General features: G+C 39.2%; 1 protein-coding gene across 8 annotated transcripts in view; it reads left to right on the top strand.

Annotated features, from left to right (window-relative positions):
• Neo1 (neogenin 1) overlaps nt 1–16,531 on the top strand; it is a 157,996-nt gene that overhangs the window by 120,604 nt on the left and 20,861 nt on the right. For 4 of the 8 annotated variants that reach the window (XM_029481357.1, XM_029481354.1, XM_029481356.1 and 1 more), the window contains exons 16-22: nt 4,185–4,280; nt 5,505–5,728; nt 5,829–5,967; nt 8,036–8,143; nt 9,311–9,505; nt 10,113–10,145; nt 12,910–12,978. In XM_029481357.1, coding sequence (XP_029337217.1) covers nt 4,185–4,280; nt 5,505–5,728; nt 5,829–5,967; nt 8,036–8,143; nt 9,311–9,505; nt 10,113–10,145; nt 12,910–12,978 — 864 coding nt within the window. The remainder of the gene's footprint in view (nt 1–4,184; nt 4,281–5,504; nt 5,729–5,828; nt 5,968–8,035; nt 8,144–9,310; nt 9,506–10,112; nt 10,146–12,909; nt 12,979–16,531) is intronic. The other 4 variants (XM_029481355.1, XM_029481352.1, XM_029481353.1 and 1 more) reach the window with 3 other exon arrangements.

The following is a 16,531-nucleotide window of genomic DNA, read 5'->3' as shown; positions in this document are numbered from 1 at the left end:
AAAATATATACACAGGCCGTTTATGTTCCTCAAATTAGGTGTGTCCAGCATTTCCACATTACGTCTGGGTTTGTATACTTTGTGGGGAATGCCATAGTGTTGGGCTTTGTCAGTGCCTCATATTAGACACACAGAATGATATAGTTCTTTTGTCATCTTCCTTTGTAATATGTATTTCGTTAAGAAGATACTTTGATTTTTGTAAATACTGGGTTTCACATCAACCTCACCTGCTAGTTTTAGGGCACATATAGTAGGTTGTTACCTGTCAAACTTTAGGAAGAGTCCACTAGGCTCTTGTATTACACAAATTGAAAAAGTAATTCTATAATTTATTTTTAAAAAGCAAATAACAAAATAACTATCTTTGAAAAAGAAAAAATTGGAAAATACATATTACTTAGCTGGGTAGCTTACTTTTAAAATCATGGAGTCAGTGATGCTGGTGCAAACATGGAGGTTGTACATTCATGAGATGATCAGTACTTAATATAGTCAGTTGATTTCTTAACAAAAGTAATGAAGTGATTCAGTACAGAAAGGATATCTTTGTAACTAAGGACATGGGAATAACAAAAAAAAAAAAAAAAGAATGTCTATATGGAAGGGGAAAAAAACAAAACGCCACAAACGACCACAAACTGTAAAATTGACAAAGTGGAGTCAGTGAGAAGACTCAGTGGATAAAGTACCTGCTGACAAACTGAGTTCAATCCCCAAGGACCCACAGGCAAAGTAGAACTAACTTCTGTGATTCATCCTCGTGTGTGTGTGTGTGTGTGTGTGTGTGTGTGTGTGTGTGTGAATTTATACCTGCTCACCACCTATGTGCAGTGTGGGTGTGTTTAGGGGGTGTTAATTTATATCTGCTCACCACCTATGTGCAGTGTCCATTGATCAGAAAAAGGCATTGGGTCCCCTGAAATGAAAGTTAGAGGAAGTTAAAGGCAGTTGTAAGCTGTCATGTGGCTGTTTAGAATCTTACTTGAGTCCTCTAGAAAGAGTAGCCAGTGTTTTTAACTTCTGATCTATCTCTTTACCCACTCCTTCATCAAAAACTTAATCTTCTGCTCTTGAAAAGACATCAATAAAAATAAAAAGGCAAACTGCAGATAAGAAAAAAATATCAGCTATCCAAATGTCTGACAGTTTGATCCTAAAATATGTAAGAATTCTTACAACTTAGTAAAAAGAAAACCCAATCAAAATGAGCAAAAGATTTGGATAGACTACACTAAAGAAGACCTATGAGCAGACAGTAAGGGTGTATGGTAGTATATGAAGAAGATTTACAAATGGAATATGAGCATGTAAGTACTATTAATTGTCAAAAGAATTGAAAATGTAAAACCTCAATGAAATACCACTGTATGTCCTCTAGAATTCTCACATTTGCTGTTAAAAATGCTGATAGTACAGGTTTGTAAAATGGAGGTTTATGTATAAAGTTAGGCATACAACTTAGCAATCCCACTCAGATGCTTAACCAAGAGAAATGAAAACATGTACCCACTTAAAGGCTTAAAAAAGATACTTTATTTATTATAGCCTCAGGAGGGAAATATTATAAATTTATATCAATTAGTTAATATACTAATATATATATATACTAATATATAGTATATTATAATATACTATATTATTATTAGTTAATGTACTAATATACTATACTAATATAATAATTGTACTATATCTTTGTCATAGAAACTACTGAGTAATTAAAATTGATAGGATTGGCTATTAGTACATACAGCAGAAGAAATGAGTCTAAGAAATGTGCTGAGGAAAAAGCTAAACTCAAAATAATATATAGTTACTGTATTTTTAAAATATTAAAAAATATGCAAAACAGCTACAATGACAAATTTATAATCGATGGTTGCATCCTCAGTATTAGAAATTGATGTTTACGAGCATAGCTACTTGGAGATGTCCTATTTTATCTATTTAGGGATTAATTACATGAATATATTAATTTGTCAAAACTTACTATCAATTTAAATACATTTATTTTATGCTAATTTTATCTCATAGTTAATTTTAAAAGCAAAAATTTCTTTAATAATGAATTATGGACCATCAAGATAACTGTCTTAGTTAGCGTTTCTATTGCTGTGACAAAACACCATTACCAAAAGCAAGTTGGGGAGGAAAGGGTTTATTTAGCTTACACTTCCATATTGCTGTTCACCACTGAAGAAAGTCTGGACAGGAACTCACACAGGTGAGGATCCTGGAGGTGAGAGCTGATACAGAGGCCACAAAAGGGTGCTGCTTACTGGCTTGCTTCCCATAGTTTGCTCACAGAACTCAGGACCTGTTTTAGAACTCAGGACCACTAGTCCAGGGTTGGAGCTATTCATAATGGGCTGGGCCCTCCCCATCAATAACTAATTAAGAAAATGCCTTACATCCAGATCTTATGGAGGCATTTTCTCAATTAAGGTTTCTTCCTTTGTGTAAGAGTCCCCAGCACTGAGCGAGTAAGATGCTTTCCACCATTCCTAGGAACCATGGGACATTATACATGTGTGTGACTACTCATGTATGCACATAAACAAACAAACATAAATAAATGTAACTTTTAAAGTTAAAATAATAATATAATGAATTGATTTCTGTGGCTATAACTGCCTTTCCAAATTGGATTTTCACTGTTAATATTTCTCTGAAAGACTTTTAATTCATAATCTCCTCTGATGAATTTTTTATTCAAACATTGCTTTGTAGACATCTTTCCTAAGAACAGCTTTAAGTGCCTAACAAATGAGTTCCTAGATCTTTTATGGAAGAAAATAAGCAATAGTTTTTAAATGTAGTCAAAAACAAAATATACTTTCTGTTTTTCCTTCCAAAGAGAGACAGATCAGCTGAACCCAGGCGGCTTCTCCACATGAGTAGTCTTACAAGCAATTGTTGGATCGCAAAACCAAAGCTTTTCGGTGGATAAAAATGTCTCTGTGATGACCAGCCTCCCACTGTTTCCCTTAGGAAACTTCTGAAATAAAAGTCCTTTACATTTCAGTCAGGACTCTGTCGTTGACCTCCTGGAACTTTCAGTCTAGGGGACAACCAAAGTAAAACACAAGAAACAAGTGAGTTAAAGTGAAGTTGTTCAGAGAGAAAAAGCTGAACAGGGCACACAGAACAGCCCACTAGAAATAGAGCTTGGCTTGAAAGATGTAGCTAGAACAGTGTGAGGCAGAGTGGTGAGACGGAACAGTCTGCTCAAAAGAATAAGCAGTGCACTATTAGGAAAGACTCAAGTGTCCGTCCTGAGCATTAAGAGTGGCAGAACCATGGAGGGATCTGAGGTTGGGAGATGAGAAGGAGGGTGAGGAAAGATTTGAGATATCCCAGAGCAAGTGCTGAACTACTAGAAAAGAAGTGTTTGTTGAGAAATTGTGAAAACAAAATTTGTTCAACATAAAGTAAAATGAGTTTGTTAGCCTGACTTAATGTAAGATTCATGGAATATAAGGTGAAAGAAGCAAGTCAAAAGTGAAGACGTTTATGTAGGAATTATCTATTCATCAGACTTAAACTCTCCTGAGCGTGAAGGATCCACCAAAGCAGTGGTTCTCAACCTCCCTAATGCTGCAGCTCTTTAATATAGTTCCTCATGTGGTAACCACCAATTATAAAATTATTTTTGTTGCAACTAAATAGCTGTAATTTTGCTACTGTTATGAATAAATATCTTCTGATATGTAACCCTGTGGAGGTTGAGGATGACTTCCCTAGAGAGATTGTTCTCTTAGTCTCCTTGCAGAATTACCTATAGGCCATCAAATCCTGGATTATGCCTTGTCTAAGCAAGAAGTTGACTGCTCTGTGTTAGGACGTTCTCTGGAATATTTTTGACAGTTCACTCTTAGTTTATCTCTTGCTTCTCTACCTTAGCTGTGAGGTCAGGGATGGAAGGGGGTTGATTTTCAAGCTGCACCTGAAGACATATATCATACAGTGAGCACCTTAAACCTTAGTAGCCTCCAGTCTGAAGACTAACCCAAGAAATTGATGGAACCAATTTTTTGTAGTATAGGTACTTCTATCTTTATATCTTTTCATATCCCAAAACAAGCAGCCCAATTAATAATTTTTCTTCAGTTAGATAGACACTTTTATATCTTTTTTAATCCTGTAGAGAGCATTAAAAACTTGTTTTGATTTCTCTCCCTCAGATCCAAGCTCTCATTACGTGATTACCTTGAAAGCATTTAACAATGTTGGCGAAGGCATCCCCCTTTATGAGAGTGCTGTGACCAGACCTCACACAGGTAAGGCATCTGTCTGTCTTGGTCACCTGCACTTTTCCCAACTGCTTATGTAGAGTATGACTCAAGGGTCTCCCTGATGGGTGTTCATGAACAAAACTCATGACAGCTTGGAGAACAGACTTGGAATGAGTGATAAGCCAGCTTTGTAGAAGCTACCACTGAAGCATTTCATATAGATGTATACACTTTTTAATATGTTAGAATCTAGGATGCAGAGTTTTGAGAGAATTATTCATCATGAAGGAAATATACACATGAAGACTATTACACTAGTGTAGCAGTTATTCATAAACAAGGACTGTCAATTTAGATTTTTAGTTATATATAAAATGAGTTACTATCACTTTATGAGGAAACAGCATTTAATCTGAACTTGTAAAATAATGAGTATGTGTATTTAGAAAACCTAGCCAGGAGCTGGAAAAACCCAGAGGTCTTCCTGTACTGCATTCCAGCTGTGGTCCTCAGTGATCTTTTTTTTCTTTTTTCTTTACTCACTCTGGCCTCTGTTTTGCAGTAGAGCATGTGTCTGTCACATAGAACACAGCACATGCGTACATTCTTCATCAAATAAGTACTCTGATCTCTAAAATTCGTCAGTGCTATGCCATGGAGACTTGTTCACTACCTTATTCTGACTCCTAGAGAAAGTACAGCACACAGTGCGACATGGTGTCAGTTCACCTCTTAAGGAAGAGGAATCTTTGGATATATTCAGCTATGAGCCATTTCTCTACTGCCTCTGCACTTAAGATATCAGCAAGTCTGAATTGGCTTAGCCATCACACGTCCAGTGATGGGCAGTAGTAGTAACTCATGTCCCAAAATCCAGCCATATTTACAAAAAAAAACAGACTATGAGTTTTATGTTGCTTGTTCAGAAATTATACTCTGGATTTTAAGAGCAGTTTTGGTTTTTTGTAATCCTCTTTCTGACAGCATGTGTATTAGCACGGTCACTCAGTTACCATCTTTCAGTGACTTTAGAGTATTGTTGACAATATGGTTAAGTATTAATTTGTTTAACATTTTCCTACAATTTTTCCTTTAAAGAAAAACACATTAGAAGTGCTCTTCTAAATGAATGAGGGCTGTCTATTAACTCTGGATTTTCTTTCTTTTTTTCCATTTTTCATCTTTCATTCCATTATACTCCCCTGCATTCCCTTTTATTTTTGTTTATGTTAAAATGCCACTTCCCTTTCTTAATTACTTTTTACCCAGACACTTCTGAAGTTGATTTATTTGTTATTAATGCTCCATACACTCCAGTGCCAGATCCCACTCCCATGATGCCACCAGTGGGAGTTCAGGCTTCCATTCTGAGTCACGACACCATACGGATTACCTGGGCAGACAACTCCCTGCCCAAGCACCAGAAGATTACAGACTCCCGCTACTACACAGTGCGGTGGAAGACCAACATCCCAGCAAACACTAAGTACAAGGTACTGAACTAAGTGCAAGGTACTGAGCATTTGCCTGGACAGCAAAGAGCTAATCAGTGGGGTTCCTTGTTTTAAAGTTCTGTGATTCATGCTTTTCCAGAATGCAAATGCAACGACGTTAAGCTATTTGGTTACTGGTTTAAAGCCAAATACGCTCTATGAGTTCTCTGTGATGGTGACCAAAGGCAGAAGGTCAAGCACGTGGAGTATGACAGCTCATGGCGCTACCTTTGAATTAGGTATGTATAATGCAACCCCATGTCACATGACACTTCTCCTCTTTGGGAAATACGAAAGTGTAGAATTCACACTGGTATTGTGGCACATCGTATCACCTGCGTCCACTGGACATGGGCAGTGCACATACTGCTCTCAATACAGAACCCAGTGGGCAGCCGCATTTCAGTTGTCTTTGCCATTTCAACTACTATGAATTTTTGGGTCACTTTGCTAAAACAGTAGTAAACAGCAGAATAGTGCAATGCAAGACAGACAGGTTTTAGAAATTGTAAGAATTCAATCGCTGGTCAGCCATCTGCCAATTGTTTTATGAGCTTGCCAACTAATCCTACTGAATCAGTTTCCTCCATCTTGTTTGGGGTGATAGTCCCCCCATTTCTACCTTAGTAGGTTATTATAAGGCAAAATGAGGAACAGATGGAAAAGCATGTGGGTGGGTAGATACAAGATATTATTGTATTAATCCTGCTTACTGGTAAATTGAAATTGAAAACAATGAAGTGACCTGCCCTTGACCAAGCAGTTGCCCAGCTGTGTTGCCTGGTCTGAACAGTTTACTGGGTAATCCAGGGTTTTCTTGGAAAGCAGCTCTGTAAGATCCTTCACTGGACTGGCCTCTGGTGTTTGTTAGTACACGTGAGGGAGAAAGCATAACTAAGTAGATGAAGGAAAGAGTAGGCGGCCAGCCTTGACACCCTGTTTCCCCTGCACTTTGCTGGGGTAAGGATATGAGCAGCCTTGAGAATCTGTGTATTCTGACCCATTTCTGTGCCTGGTGAAAACCAAACTTCCACATTCTGTGCAAACCAGTTCTGCCCTTCTGCACAGTTGCTTTGAATTTCTCCAGGGGAGGGGTTGGGCTGGAGAGTTAGGAATACAGCATAGAAAGGGCAAATCATTATTAGTTTGCTTTCTTTTCTGTTTATTTTGTTGTTTGTTTGTTTGTTTGTTTGTTTGGCTCCGTGTTGAGACAGGGTCTCACTGTGAGCCCTCGCTGGCCTAACACTCACTGTATAGACCAACATGACATCCAAGTCCGTCCCGCCTGCCTCTGGAGTGCTGGGATTGAAGGCATGTGCCACCACACTGAGTGCTTCCATTTTAAGACTATCTTTTTGCTTTACTTTCAGCTTACTGACAAATTAAAGAAAGTTTTACTTTCCCTTAGGAGTTTGTTTCACTCGGCTCTTCCATTTTATATTAAAACTCACATGTTTTAGGAAGCGATGATTTGAAGGAATGCTTGATTTGAGCATTTTCCTACTTAGCCATTACATTAGACCTGTAACATGAAAGCCATTTTCTTTTGTTTGTTTTTGTTTTGTTTTTGTTTTTTCTGAGACAGGGTTTCTCTGTGTAGCCCTGGCTGTCCTGGAACTCACTCTGTAGACCAGGGTGGCCTTGAACTCAGAAATCTGCCCGCCTCTGCCTCCCAAGTGCTGGGATTAAAGGCACCACGCCCGGCTTCTTTTGTCATCTTTTCTGCTGCATGAACAGCTTTTATTTATATCATTAACATCAGCAGTTGGTAGTATGCTTTCAGTGTGAGCTTAAAATGAAAAATACCACGTAGTAAATTTCTTCTTAGAGGGAATTGAGCTTTTAAAAGCCATATTTGACTTTAAGAGTCAACTCTGAGCAAGAGAGAAAACTAACACTTTAAAATGTCCTACCAAATAAGCCAAATCAACTGAGAGGAAGTAGTCTGGGACCAGTTATGTAACTGCTCTCAGTTTTGGTGCCTAGACCTCCCAACAAAGGGACAGTGGCACCTCCTCGTCTAGGTTGTCATAGCCTTAAGGAAATGCAAACTATAAAATACCAGATGGTAGTCTGTGACTGGAACGCCCTCCCAGTCCACAGGCCCATTCTCTGTCCTCATAGTTTCAGTTTTTCTTTGATACTTTGTATAGTCTTCTTTTTATTAGAAATGGTTGGTTATACATAGACTTGCATTATTAAAGCCAGGGGGCTTTGTCTTTTTTCTATGCATTTGCTGTTCCTTATCAGTGAAAAGAGTTGGAAAATTGAATTCTATTAAAATGGATAGTGTTTGTTATTTTGTAGTTCCTACTTCTCCACCTAAGGATGTGACAGTTGTGAGCAAGGAAGGAAAACCTAGAACCATCATAGTGAACTGGCAGCCTCCCTCTGAAGCCAATGGCAAGATCACAGGTAAGACGCCTTAGACTGCACAAGCTCTGTGCATCAATAAAGTGGGAATGTGAACCTGGCTTGGTCCTTGTATGGAGTGCAGTGAGCCATGATGGTCCTTGCGATTGAAGCAAGGGTAGCATGGAATTGTGTGTCTAGCCAGTAGTTTTACTTAACAATATATGGTGGGACAAGCTATTTTTCTACTGCAGCTTGATGGGTACGTTTATTTTCCAAAATGCTGTCCACTCCCCAGATGACTTGCTTTGAACTTGTGTGTCCAGTTTTACTGGAAATTATCTAGTCTGTATAGACTGTGCTTTTCTACTTACAAACCCCACCAAATCCCATTAGGCTTTAAACCACCACTACAGCCCAAGGCCTGTCACTTCACAATTCTGTGCTCTTACTATTAGAGTTAGAAGCTTGAATTACCCTAGGCCTACCAAAGAACTCAGGATCCCACCCCACCCCTCGGGCCCCCCTTTGGACTTCAGAGAGAAATTCACCATAGTAGAATACTGGCAGCTGCTTGGAACCTGTGCCCCATTCATTAGAAGTATTTTATTTATAGTCCTAGCTGTCCTGGAACTCTCTGTGTAGACCAGGCTGGCCTCTAATTCAGAGACCAATCTACCTCTTCCCCCCTAGTGCTGGGATTAAAAGAGTGTGCCGCCATACCTAGTCTGTTCCTGTAACTTTAAATAAGATGTCCTTTCCCAATACATCCTAGTCATTGTCTTAGGTTCCTGTTTGCTTCTTCTATAAAAGAAACAAATATAACTTAACTCAGACTACATTTTGCTTTGTCTTTTAAACCTTAAATAATACATCACATTTTTGTAGCGTAGATCAAGAAGGCTTATGTTTGTAAGGCATCCTGCCTCATTTGTGGGAATTGAGTGCCCCCTGGTGGAAATATCTGGTGACGGCCTCTGTGACCTCACCCACCCTTAGAACTTTGTCAGGCTTTCCAATCTGCCAAGCATTTTTCTCCTGGGAAATGATTTTTGTTGAATCTAATTGAGCATGTCATACCATTGCAAAGTCCCAGAACCATGTGATTCTAAGTCAGAGCCCTCATGATACTTCATTCAGATACTATATTGTAGACATTTATTGACTTTCAGATTGCAAAAAGAAATGCAGAAATGGGATCTCTTTTTTTCTATTAATTGCTCTGGACAGGTTACATCATCTATTACAGCACAGATGTGAATGCAGAGATACATGACTGGGTTATTGAACCAGTTGTGGGAAACAGACTGACTCACCAGATTCAAGAGTTAACACTTGATACGCCATACTACTTCAAAATCCAGGCCCGGAACTCAAAGGGCATGGGGCCCATGTCTGAAGCTGTACAGTTCAGAACACCTAAAGGTAACTCTCCCTGAGCCAAGGGTTTTACTGTGTTGTCTATAGTGGGACTGCAGCATGTGGAGACTGGGGGTAGTGTGGAGAGCACTGGTAATGGACTTGCCAGCCTCACTGTAAAGACTTCCAAAGAATTCCTCTCCTACCCACTGGCCACCAAATTGGTACTCTCCCAGTCCACCCAGAGGGAAACGTTGGCTCTCTGTATCTGGGCAGAAGAATTACAGTGATCTCTTAGTTTTTATCAGAGAAATCAGATGTGATTCTTTAGGTTTCCACAGAGTTAAACCGCACAATATAGTGACAGATGTTTTCCTTCAGCGCACGCAGTCTCTTAACATAAAAAGTTTAAATGTCAACTTTTGTGGAGGATGAGGTTAGAAGGAGCCATTTATGTAAAGAATATAAAATAGTAAGCCAGGCAAGCTTAGGCCAATAAAATGGAGTTGGGTACTGAGACTGTGGAGATGTGAAAACCTGAATTTCTTTTCTATTGTCAATTTACTTGGAAGTTTGTGGGAATTGTATTTTTCCTTTAAGACATCTGTCTGTCCATCTTCAAAGCTGGTGATCCTTGCTCTTGTTTCCTCTTCCCCTGTGCTTGACCTGTCAGCGGACTCCTCTGATAAAATGCCTAATGACCAAGGTAAATGAGGAGATGGCCTCTCATTTTTTTCTCTTTTGCAACCTATCATTAGCTTTTTGTTTCATTTTTCTGCCTGAAAATCAGTATCATGTGTTTAAAACCACACATACTTATTGGCCGAAGTAGAGTTGAGTCCATGTTTATAGCCCTTGGGATATCTGAAAAGCTAAGAGATTCACTTAGAAGCTAAATTACCTGGTGGAAGAAAATTGAGTTGAATAAACTCTAGATTGGCATTAAGTGAAGATCAGGTTATCCTTAGGAGTTAAGATGCTAAAGTTATAAACTGTGATAAGCATTTGAGGCAAATGTGAGCAGCATAGCAATCTTTCATACTTAGTATTTTACTTAAGTGAAAAGTCAGTATCAAAATCAGTAAACACTGTATTTCACTTCTGACATACATATATAATCTTGTTACATACGTGCTTATCTGTGACCAAGGATGTTAATTTATAGCTCTTTTATATTTCTCCTTAAGCATTAAGTAAGACCATTTTTATAAAAGGATAAAAAGCGTGTGGCATGACACTTAGGAAGGACGAGTCTTAATGTCACCAGTCTTGAAATCCTTGACTGGCAGGTTTTTCATTGTGATTGCTCTGGTGGCATGTTAGCTGCCGTTTGTGATTTCTGTCTCTAATGAACAAGCTAAAGGTAGCTTTCTGTATAGAGATAGAACACTAGAAGTAAAGTTGATAATTGTTCTCAGGGTTTAACAGTAGTAATCAGAAATACAGCTTTTTGGATCGTGGTTAATGTAGGAGTCAGAACAGAGTATTGAGTTTCACGGCTTTGGACATGTGTTTGTGTTCAAGTCTTTTTTGTACATGGGAGAAAACTGTGGGCATAGTGTTCTGAGTGTAGAAGCATGAGATTTCATAAAGCATTACGCTGAATATGCAGAGGATGTAAATATGCCTTGCTCTTTCATTTGATAACCGTTAAGCAGCACTTTGCTGTTCTAGTATTCAAAATTTTTCACCTGTTGGTATTTAGGGTACATCCTTTGAATTTCTTCGTTATTCTTTAAATGTTAAATAAAATATTGGGAAATGCAGGAATATAAACCAACTAAATCTTGGCAAACAAGGTGAGTTCAGTGGCAGCTTTTTTTTGTTTAGTTGGTTGGTTTATTTGTTTGTTTATGTGATGTGTTCTGAAAAGTTTAAATGTAGCCTATGTGATGATCATGAAAATTTAAATACAAAGAACTTAAAATGCTGAGTATCTCTGCCAGTTAGATTTTGCCTGACGTGATAGCATATGAAGAACAACAGGAATCTTGAGGCTTACATAGTGTGTGTCACTTGGGAGCCATGATAGCCTCAGAAGTAAGAGGATGAAGTAGTTAGTAGGAACAATGGAAAAGGGATCAGAGACTAAATTAAATCCTAGACTATGCCCTAGAAGTTCTGAAACTACCGTAGGATCCAAGAACAACTGTTCCTTTCTTGTATAGATATTTTACTTCTGAGAACATATCAAACATTATAGTTAACCTCTAGATTTATTCTATTAAATGAAGTACTTATACAACTTTATATTCGGGCTCCCTTTGTTTCTTTTAAAATATGATTCTTTATAAGAGGAAAGAGGAATTAACATTAACTCTAATGTTTTGCAGAAATAAATGTATTTATACATTTCTAGTCAAGCTTTATTTGTGAAAATATCTCTTATAAGTGTTTACTAGAGCTCCGTGTGCTCTTCCTCCATAAAGAGGAAGAGGATCTCCTTCCCTGAATTTATGATGTTTGTAATAGTTAACATTTATTGATCATTTACTACACACAGAGCAGTATTCAGTGTCTCATGGTCTTAAATTTCCATTTGGTGTTGGAAACAGATGTCCAAGTGACTAATTAAATGACTTGCCCCACAGCAAAGCACTGCCATGTAGTGGAGCTGGTGTTCAGGAGCAGTCTTGTAAGCACTGCGTGCCAGTAACAGTCAGGAGCAGCTTTTACTTCTTATGCTTCTCAAGAGCTTGCCGCTGCTTTCTGGCTAGTAACTTTGAATCGAGGAATATCTTTATGGAGGAAGAAAGAGAGAGACTGAAAACTAAGAATAAGGATTATAAAACAGAAATAAAATAAAGCCTGGGGTTTCTGCCTCCTTGAGATCTGCTGCTGAGGAGACCTCACTCATTTGAACTTGTGACTATAGGAGCTCAGATGACAGTGACCTTTGTAAGCAACCAGAAAAGGAAGGCTTGTGTTTTGTTGGTTTGTTTGTTGCTCAATTCATAAGTGACAGAAAAGGAAGTGAGAATCTAATTTGAATCTCTGCTTATCTTCCTGCTCTTGCTTAAGTTAACTTTATCCTTGAAAGGACAACTTCATAATCTGAGGGGGGGGGGGAGCAGAACAATACTGATACTAGCCAGGCCAGATCAGCATCAGGCTCACTTACTCCCTCAGTCCCTTTTGTTATAAAATAATCTACTACCGCATGTCCTCTCTGACCATCACTTCCTGGGCTAGAGAAATGGGGAGGGGGTCCCCCACTTCCTGAACAGCAGATCGGTAGTTAGGTCATGGCCTTGAAACAGAGGCACCAGTCTTCTAGGGTGCCTCTCCTTACACTCAAGCTGCGTCTGTGTACCTTGGCACACAATCTGTAGTTTCCCATTATTTGTGTTGTTTCATTTTCTTACAGAGTAGACTGGAGTGTTTTGTTTTTAGAAGACACTTACTAGCTGTGGAACGGACTGTCACATCTACATGTTGGGTTTTTACTGATGTGATTTCTTCTGCTTCAGCCTTAGGGTCAGCAGGAAAAGGAAGCCGACCACCAGACCTGGGACCTGACTACAAACCTCCAATGAGTGGTAAACCCCGCCCCTCTAAGCTTTTCAGCTTTCTGTGGACATTATGCAGTTCTGCTTAAAGCTTTTCAGTGTGGCTTATGGCTTCAGTGTTGGCTTATGGCATGTTAATGTGGTTCATTTTATTTATCGGACCTACCTTTGGCCATTTTGTGGCAAGTATTGCTGAATTGCTAGAAGCCTATTTTCATCATAGAATCCTGTGTCTCTGCATAGCTAGCTGGAAACAAGACTGATTCTTAAACAAATGATCTGTCTCCTACTACCTCGAGAAAAAAGAGACTTTGAAACATTAGCCCTCTGGTAGGATTCCCCGTCACCCAGCAAAGCCAGAGAACTGCTTCAGAATCTCAGCATCTCCCCTTCTATGTTTTTTTTAGTCTGGGAATTCTATGGGAAAATACTCTACTTTTCTACCATTCTGCAAGTTATTACCCTCAATTTTATAACACTTCATTCTTGGTGTTAGAGCATAGTTAAGAGCACAAGCTGTTCTTGCAGAGAACCCGGGTACAACAGGACCCACACAGTGGCTTGCCACTGTCTGTAACTCTAGCCCCAAGGGATCTGCCATCCTCTTCTGGCCTCCTTGGGTTTTGCATGATGTGATCTACAGACATATATGGGCAAAACATTCATACTCACTAAATAAAAGTCAGTAATTTTGTTTATTAAAAAGGCACTTCTCTCACCATTTCTGAGTTTACTCTCACACTTGAACTCACCACTGATCCTCAACTCTGGGATGTAGGGAGAACAGATTGAAGTATTCCCAATTAATATGGTAAGAAAACATCAGTGGAGAAGTGTCATCTCTGACTCCACTCTTACTCTGTCATAAAACCAGAATTCAGACCTCTATGCACCGGTTGTGCATTCTGTCACTGTCGTGTGCAGTCTGAAGTGCAGGGGATTCTGTACCAGGTGTAAGAGTCCAAGTGCAAAATGTCTAAAAAGCAGTTATTAAAATTGATTTTTCCCCACTGTCTTGTCACCTCTACCTAGCAGGCGTATGAGAATACCTTCTTACGCTCCAGCTATCTGTCTGGTGCCCATACTTAAGGGAAACCCACTGATTTTTAGAAGAGAAACTTGAATGCTTCAAGATGTTTTATACTACACTTGTTTAGCTATTTCTCCTTCAAGCATCTGTTGTATATTGGGCTATCAACAGTATAGTATCAAGATTGTGAGAAAGTAATTATTCCTTTATCTTCTTACATTTATTATCCAGTTGTACATTGTATAGGAGGAAGAGAAGTAAAAAAAAAAAAAGTACCTGATAGAAAAATAGGCACACTTTATAAAAGAGGTATTATCTACCCCCATCCTAAAGGGTATATGAAATCCTAAAGGCTATAGAAAACTGGGAGCAGAAGCAGTGCTCAGCAGGTAAGAGCACACTTTCTATTCATGTAGTAAATCGAATGCAGTTCCCATCTCTCAGCTTGAGTAGCTCACATCCACCTCTAACTCTGGTTCCATGGACCCAGTGCCCTCCTCTGTCCCTCACAGGTACCCACACACATGCAACAGGCACTCATACACATACACACAGACAGAAATAATCTTTAGAGGGGGAATTTTACTAAATGTCAAGATGGGCATCAGACATTCTAGGAAGCTCTAAGAGCACATGCAAAGGCATAGCAGCACCTGCTCACTGTAGAGCGCTACTGCCTGCAGGTAGGATACAAGTGTACAGTAGGTTAGAACTGGCTTGACAAAAGCCCACATACTTAGATTCGTAAGAAATCTGGGCTTTATAACTTATATATGTAAAATGTCTGACACTACTAATATACCAAGACTTCCATTTTTTCAGTATCTGCTATTATTAGTCTGAGAACAGTGAAGAATTGATTGACAGCTAAGAAGGTGTGAAGTCAGAGGATAAAGAAAGAAGCTGTCCCAGTAGTCCAGTCAAACATAAAGAGATGCATGTAATATGATCTCAGGCAAGAGTATTGACAGCCCCTTTGGTGGTCCCTTCTTAACTCTGTTCTAGAAAAAAAGCTTTTATCCAGTTCATACGTAGAAGTTAAATCCAGGTGAATGCTGAAACTTAATTTGTGTTGAATGCAGAACAATACTTTCTCTTCTGCTTGTTCTCATACCCCCACTCCCCCAGCCTTTAGTTTGCCATGTGGGTCCCACCTTGTAAGAATCTAGCCCAGTAGTCCAGCATTTCTCTTAAGAGCAATGTTGGATTAACAGTATGGTTAATTTTATTGGCTCTAGTAACTGTAGTCTTTCCCAAATATCAAAATGTTATCTCATTGAAGGTCAGTGTGTACAGTTTTAAGTTGTCTGCTTAGCTTTTTCTTAGAAATGAAGAATAAAAATGATTGAACCAAATATAAAAGAATAAGCTCTTAAGCCATTCTAAATCAACCTCAGATTTAGCAGTCTACTTAGATGTCTGTAAAAATCATAGAATCAAAGTTGGGAGGTCAGATAATCCAGTGTTGTTGGAAGGATTGCCACACTGAGAAAGGTTTGATTTAGGAACCTAGCACTCTGTTTTTTAGCTCTACTGTTTGGCTGGCATGCCCTGGGATCTGCCTGTCTCTGTCCCACCAGGTTATAATTGTACTCCACCATGCCTGGTTTGTGTGTGGATGACAGGGATTCAGACTCAAGTCACAGCACTGAGCAGTCTCCCCAGCTGTTTGATGCCTTTCTTGATAACAGTTCCTTCCACCGTATCTCACTTCTTAAATACTTTGTTTCTGGTTGACTGGTTGGTTGTTTTTGAGACAGAATCTCGATCTGTAACCCAGGTGTGGGCCTGAAACTCACTGTGTGACTCAATTTGCTGCCAGTCTTCCTGCTTTGGTCTTCAAAGTGTCAGTATTCAGCATGTGCCATCATACAGTCTAAAAAAATCCTAGTGCCAGGCAAGAAACACTCCTTGTGTAGTGTTTCCTGAACCTTTGTGGTCTGGGGGGTCACTACAGGTGAGGAACTGTATGAAAGGGTCACAGGACTAAGAAGGTTGAAAACCACTCTGCTAGAGTGTCCTCCATCAGGCCTTTTTGTGATGGGATCTTGTCTAATTCTAAACTCAAAAGCCATTTTGAGAAGAAATTTCTTTTTTCAGTTTATTTTTTTTAATTGGGTATTTATTTCATTTACATTTCCAGTGCTATCCCAAAAGTACCCCCCCACACTCCCCCACCCACCCACTCCCACTTCTTGGCCCTGTCGTTCCCCTGTACTGAGGCATATAAAGTTTGCGCGACCAATGGGCCTCTCTTTCCACTGATGGCCGACTAGTCCATCTTTTGATACATATGCAGCTATAGTCAAGAGCTCTGGGGTACTGGTTAGTTCATAATGTTGTTCCACCTATAGGATTGCAGATCCCTTTAGCTCCTTGGGTACTTTCTCTAGCTCCTCCATTGAGGGCCCTGTGATCCATCCAATAGCTGACTGTGAGCATCCACTTCTGTGTTTGCTAGGCCCCGGTATAGTCTCACAAGAGAAATTTCTTTTTTTAAAACTGTTTGATACAGTTAAACAGATGAAAACAGATGAATTTAGAGTCCAGATG

The sequence above is a fragment of the Mus caroli genome, chromosome 9, assembly GCF_900094665.2.
Source record: "Mus caroli chromosome 9, CAROLI_EIJ_v1.1, whole genome shotgun sequence".
Lineage (NCBI taxonomy): Eukaryota > Metazoa > Chordata > Mammalia > Rodentia > Muridae > Mus > Mus caroli.
This window is presented reverse-complemented; position numbering and strand designations above follow the sequence as displayed.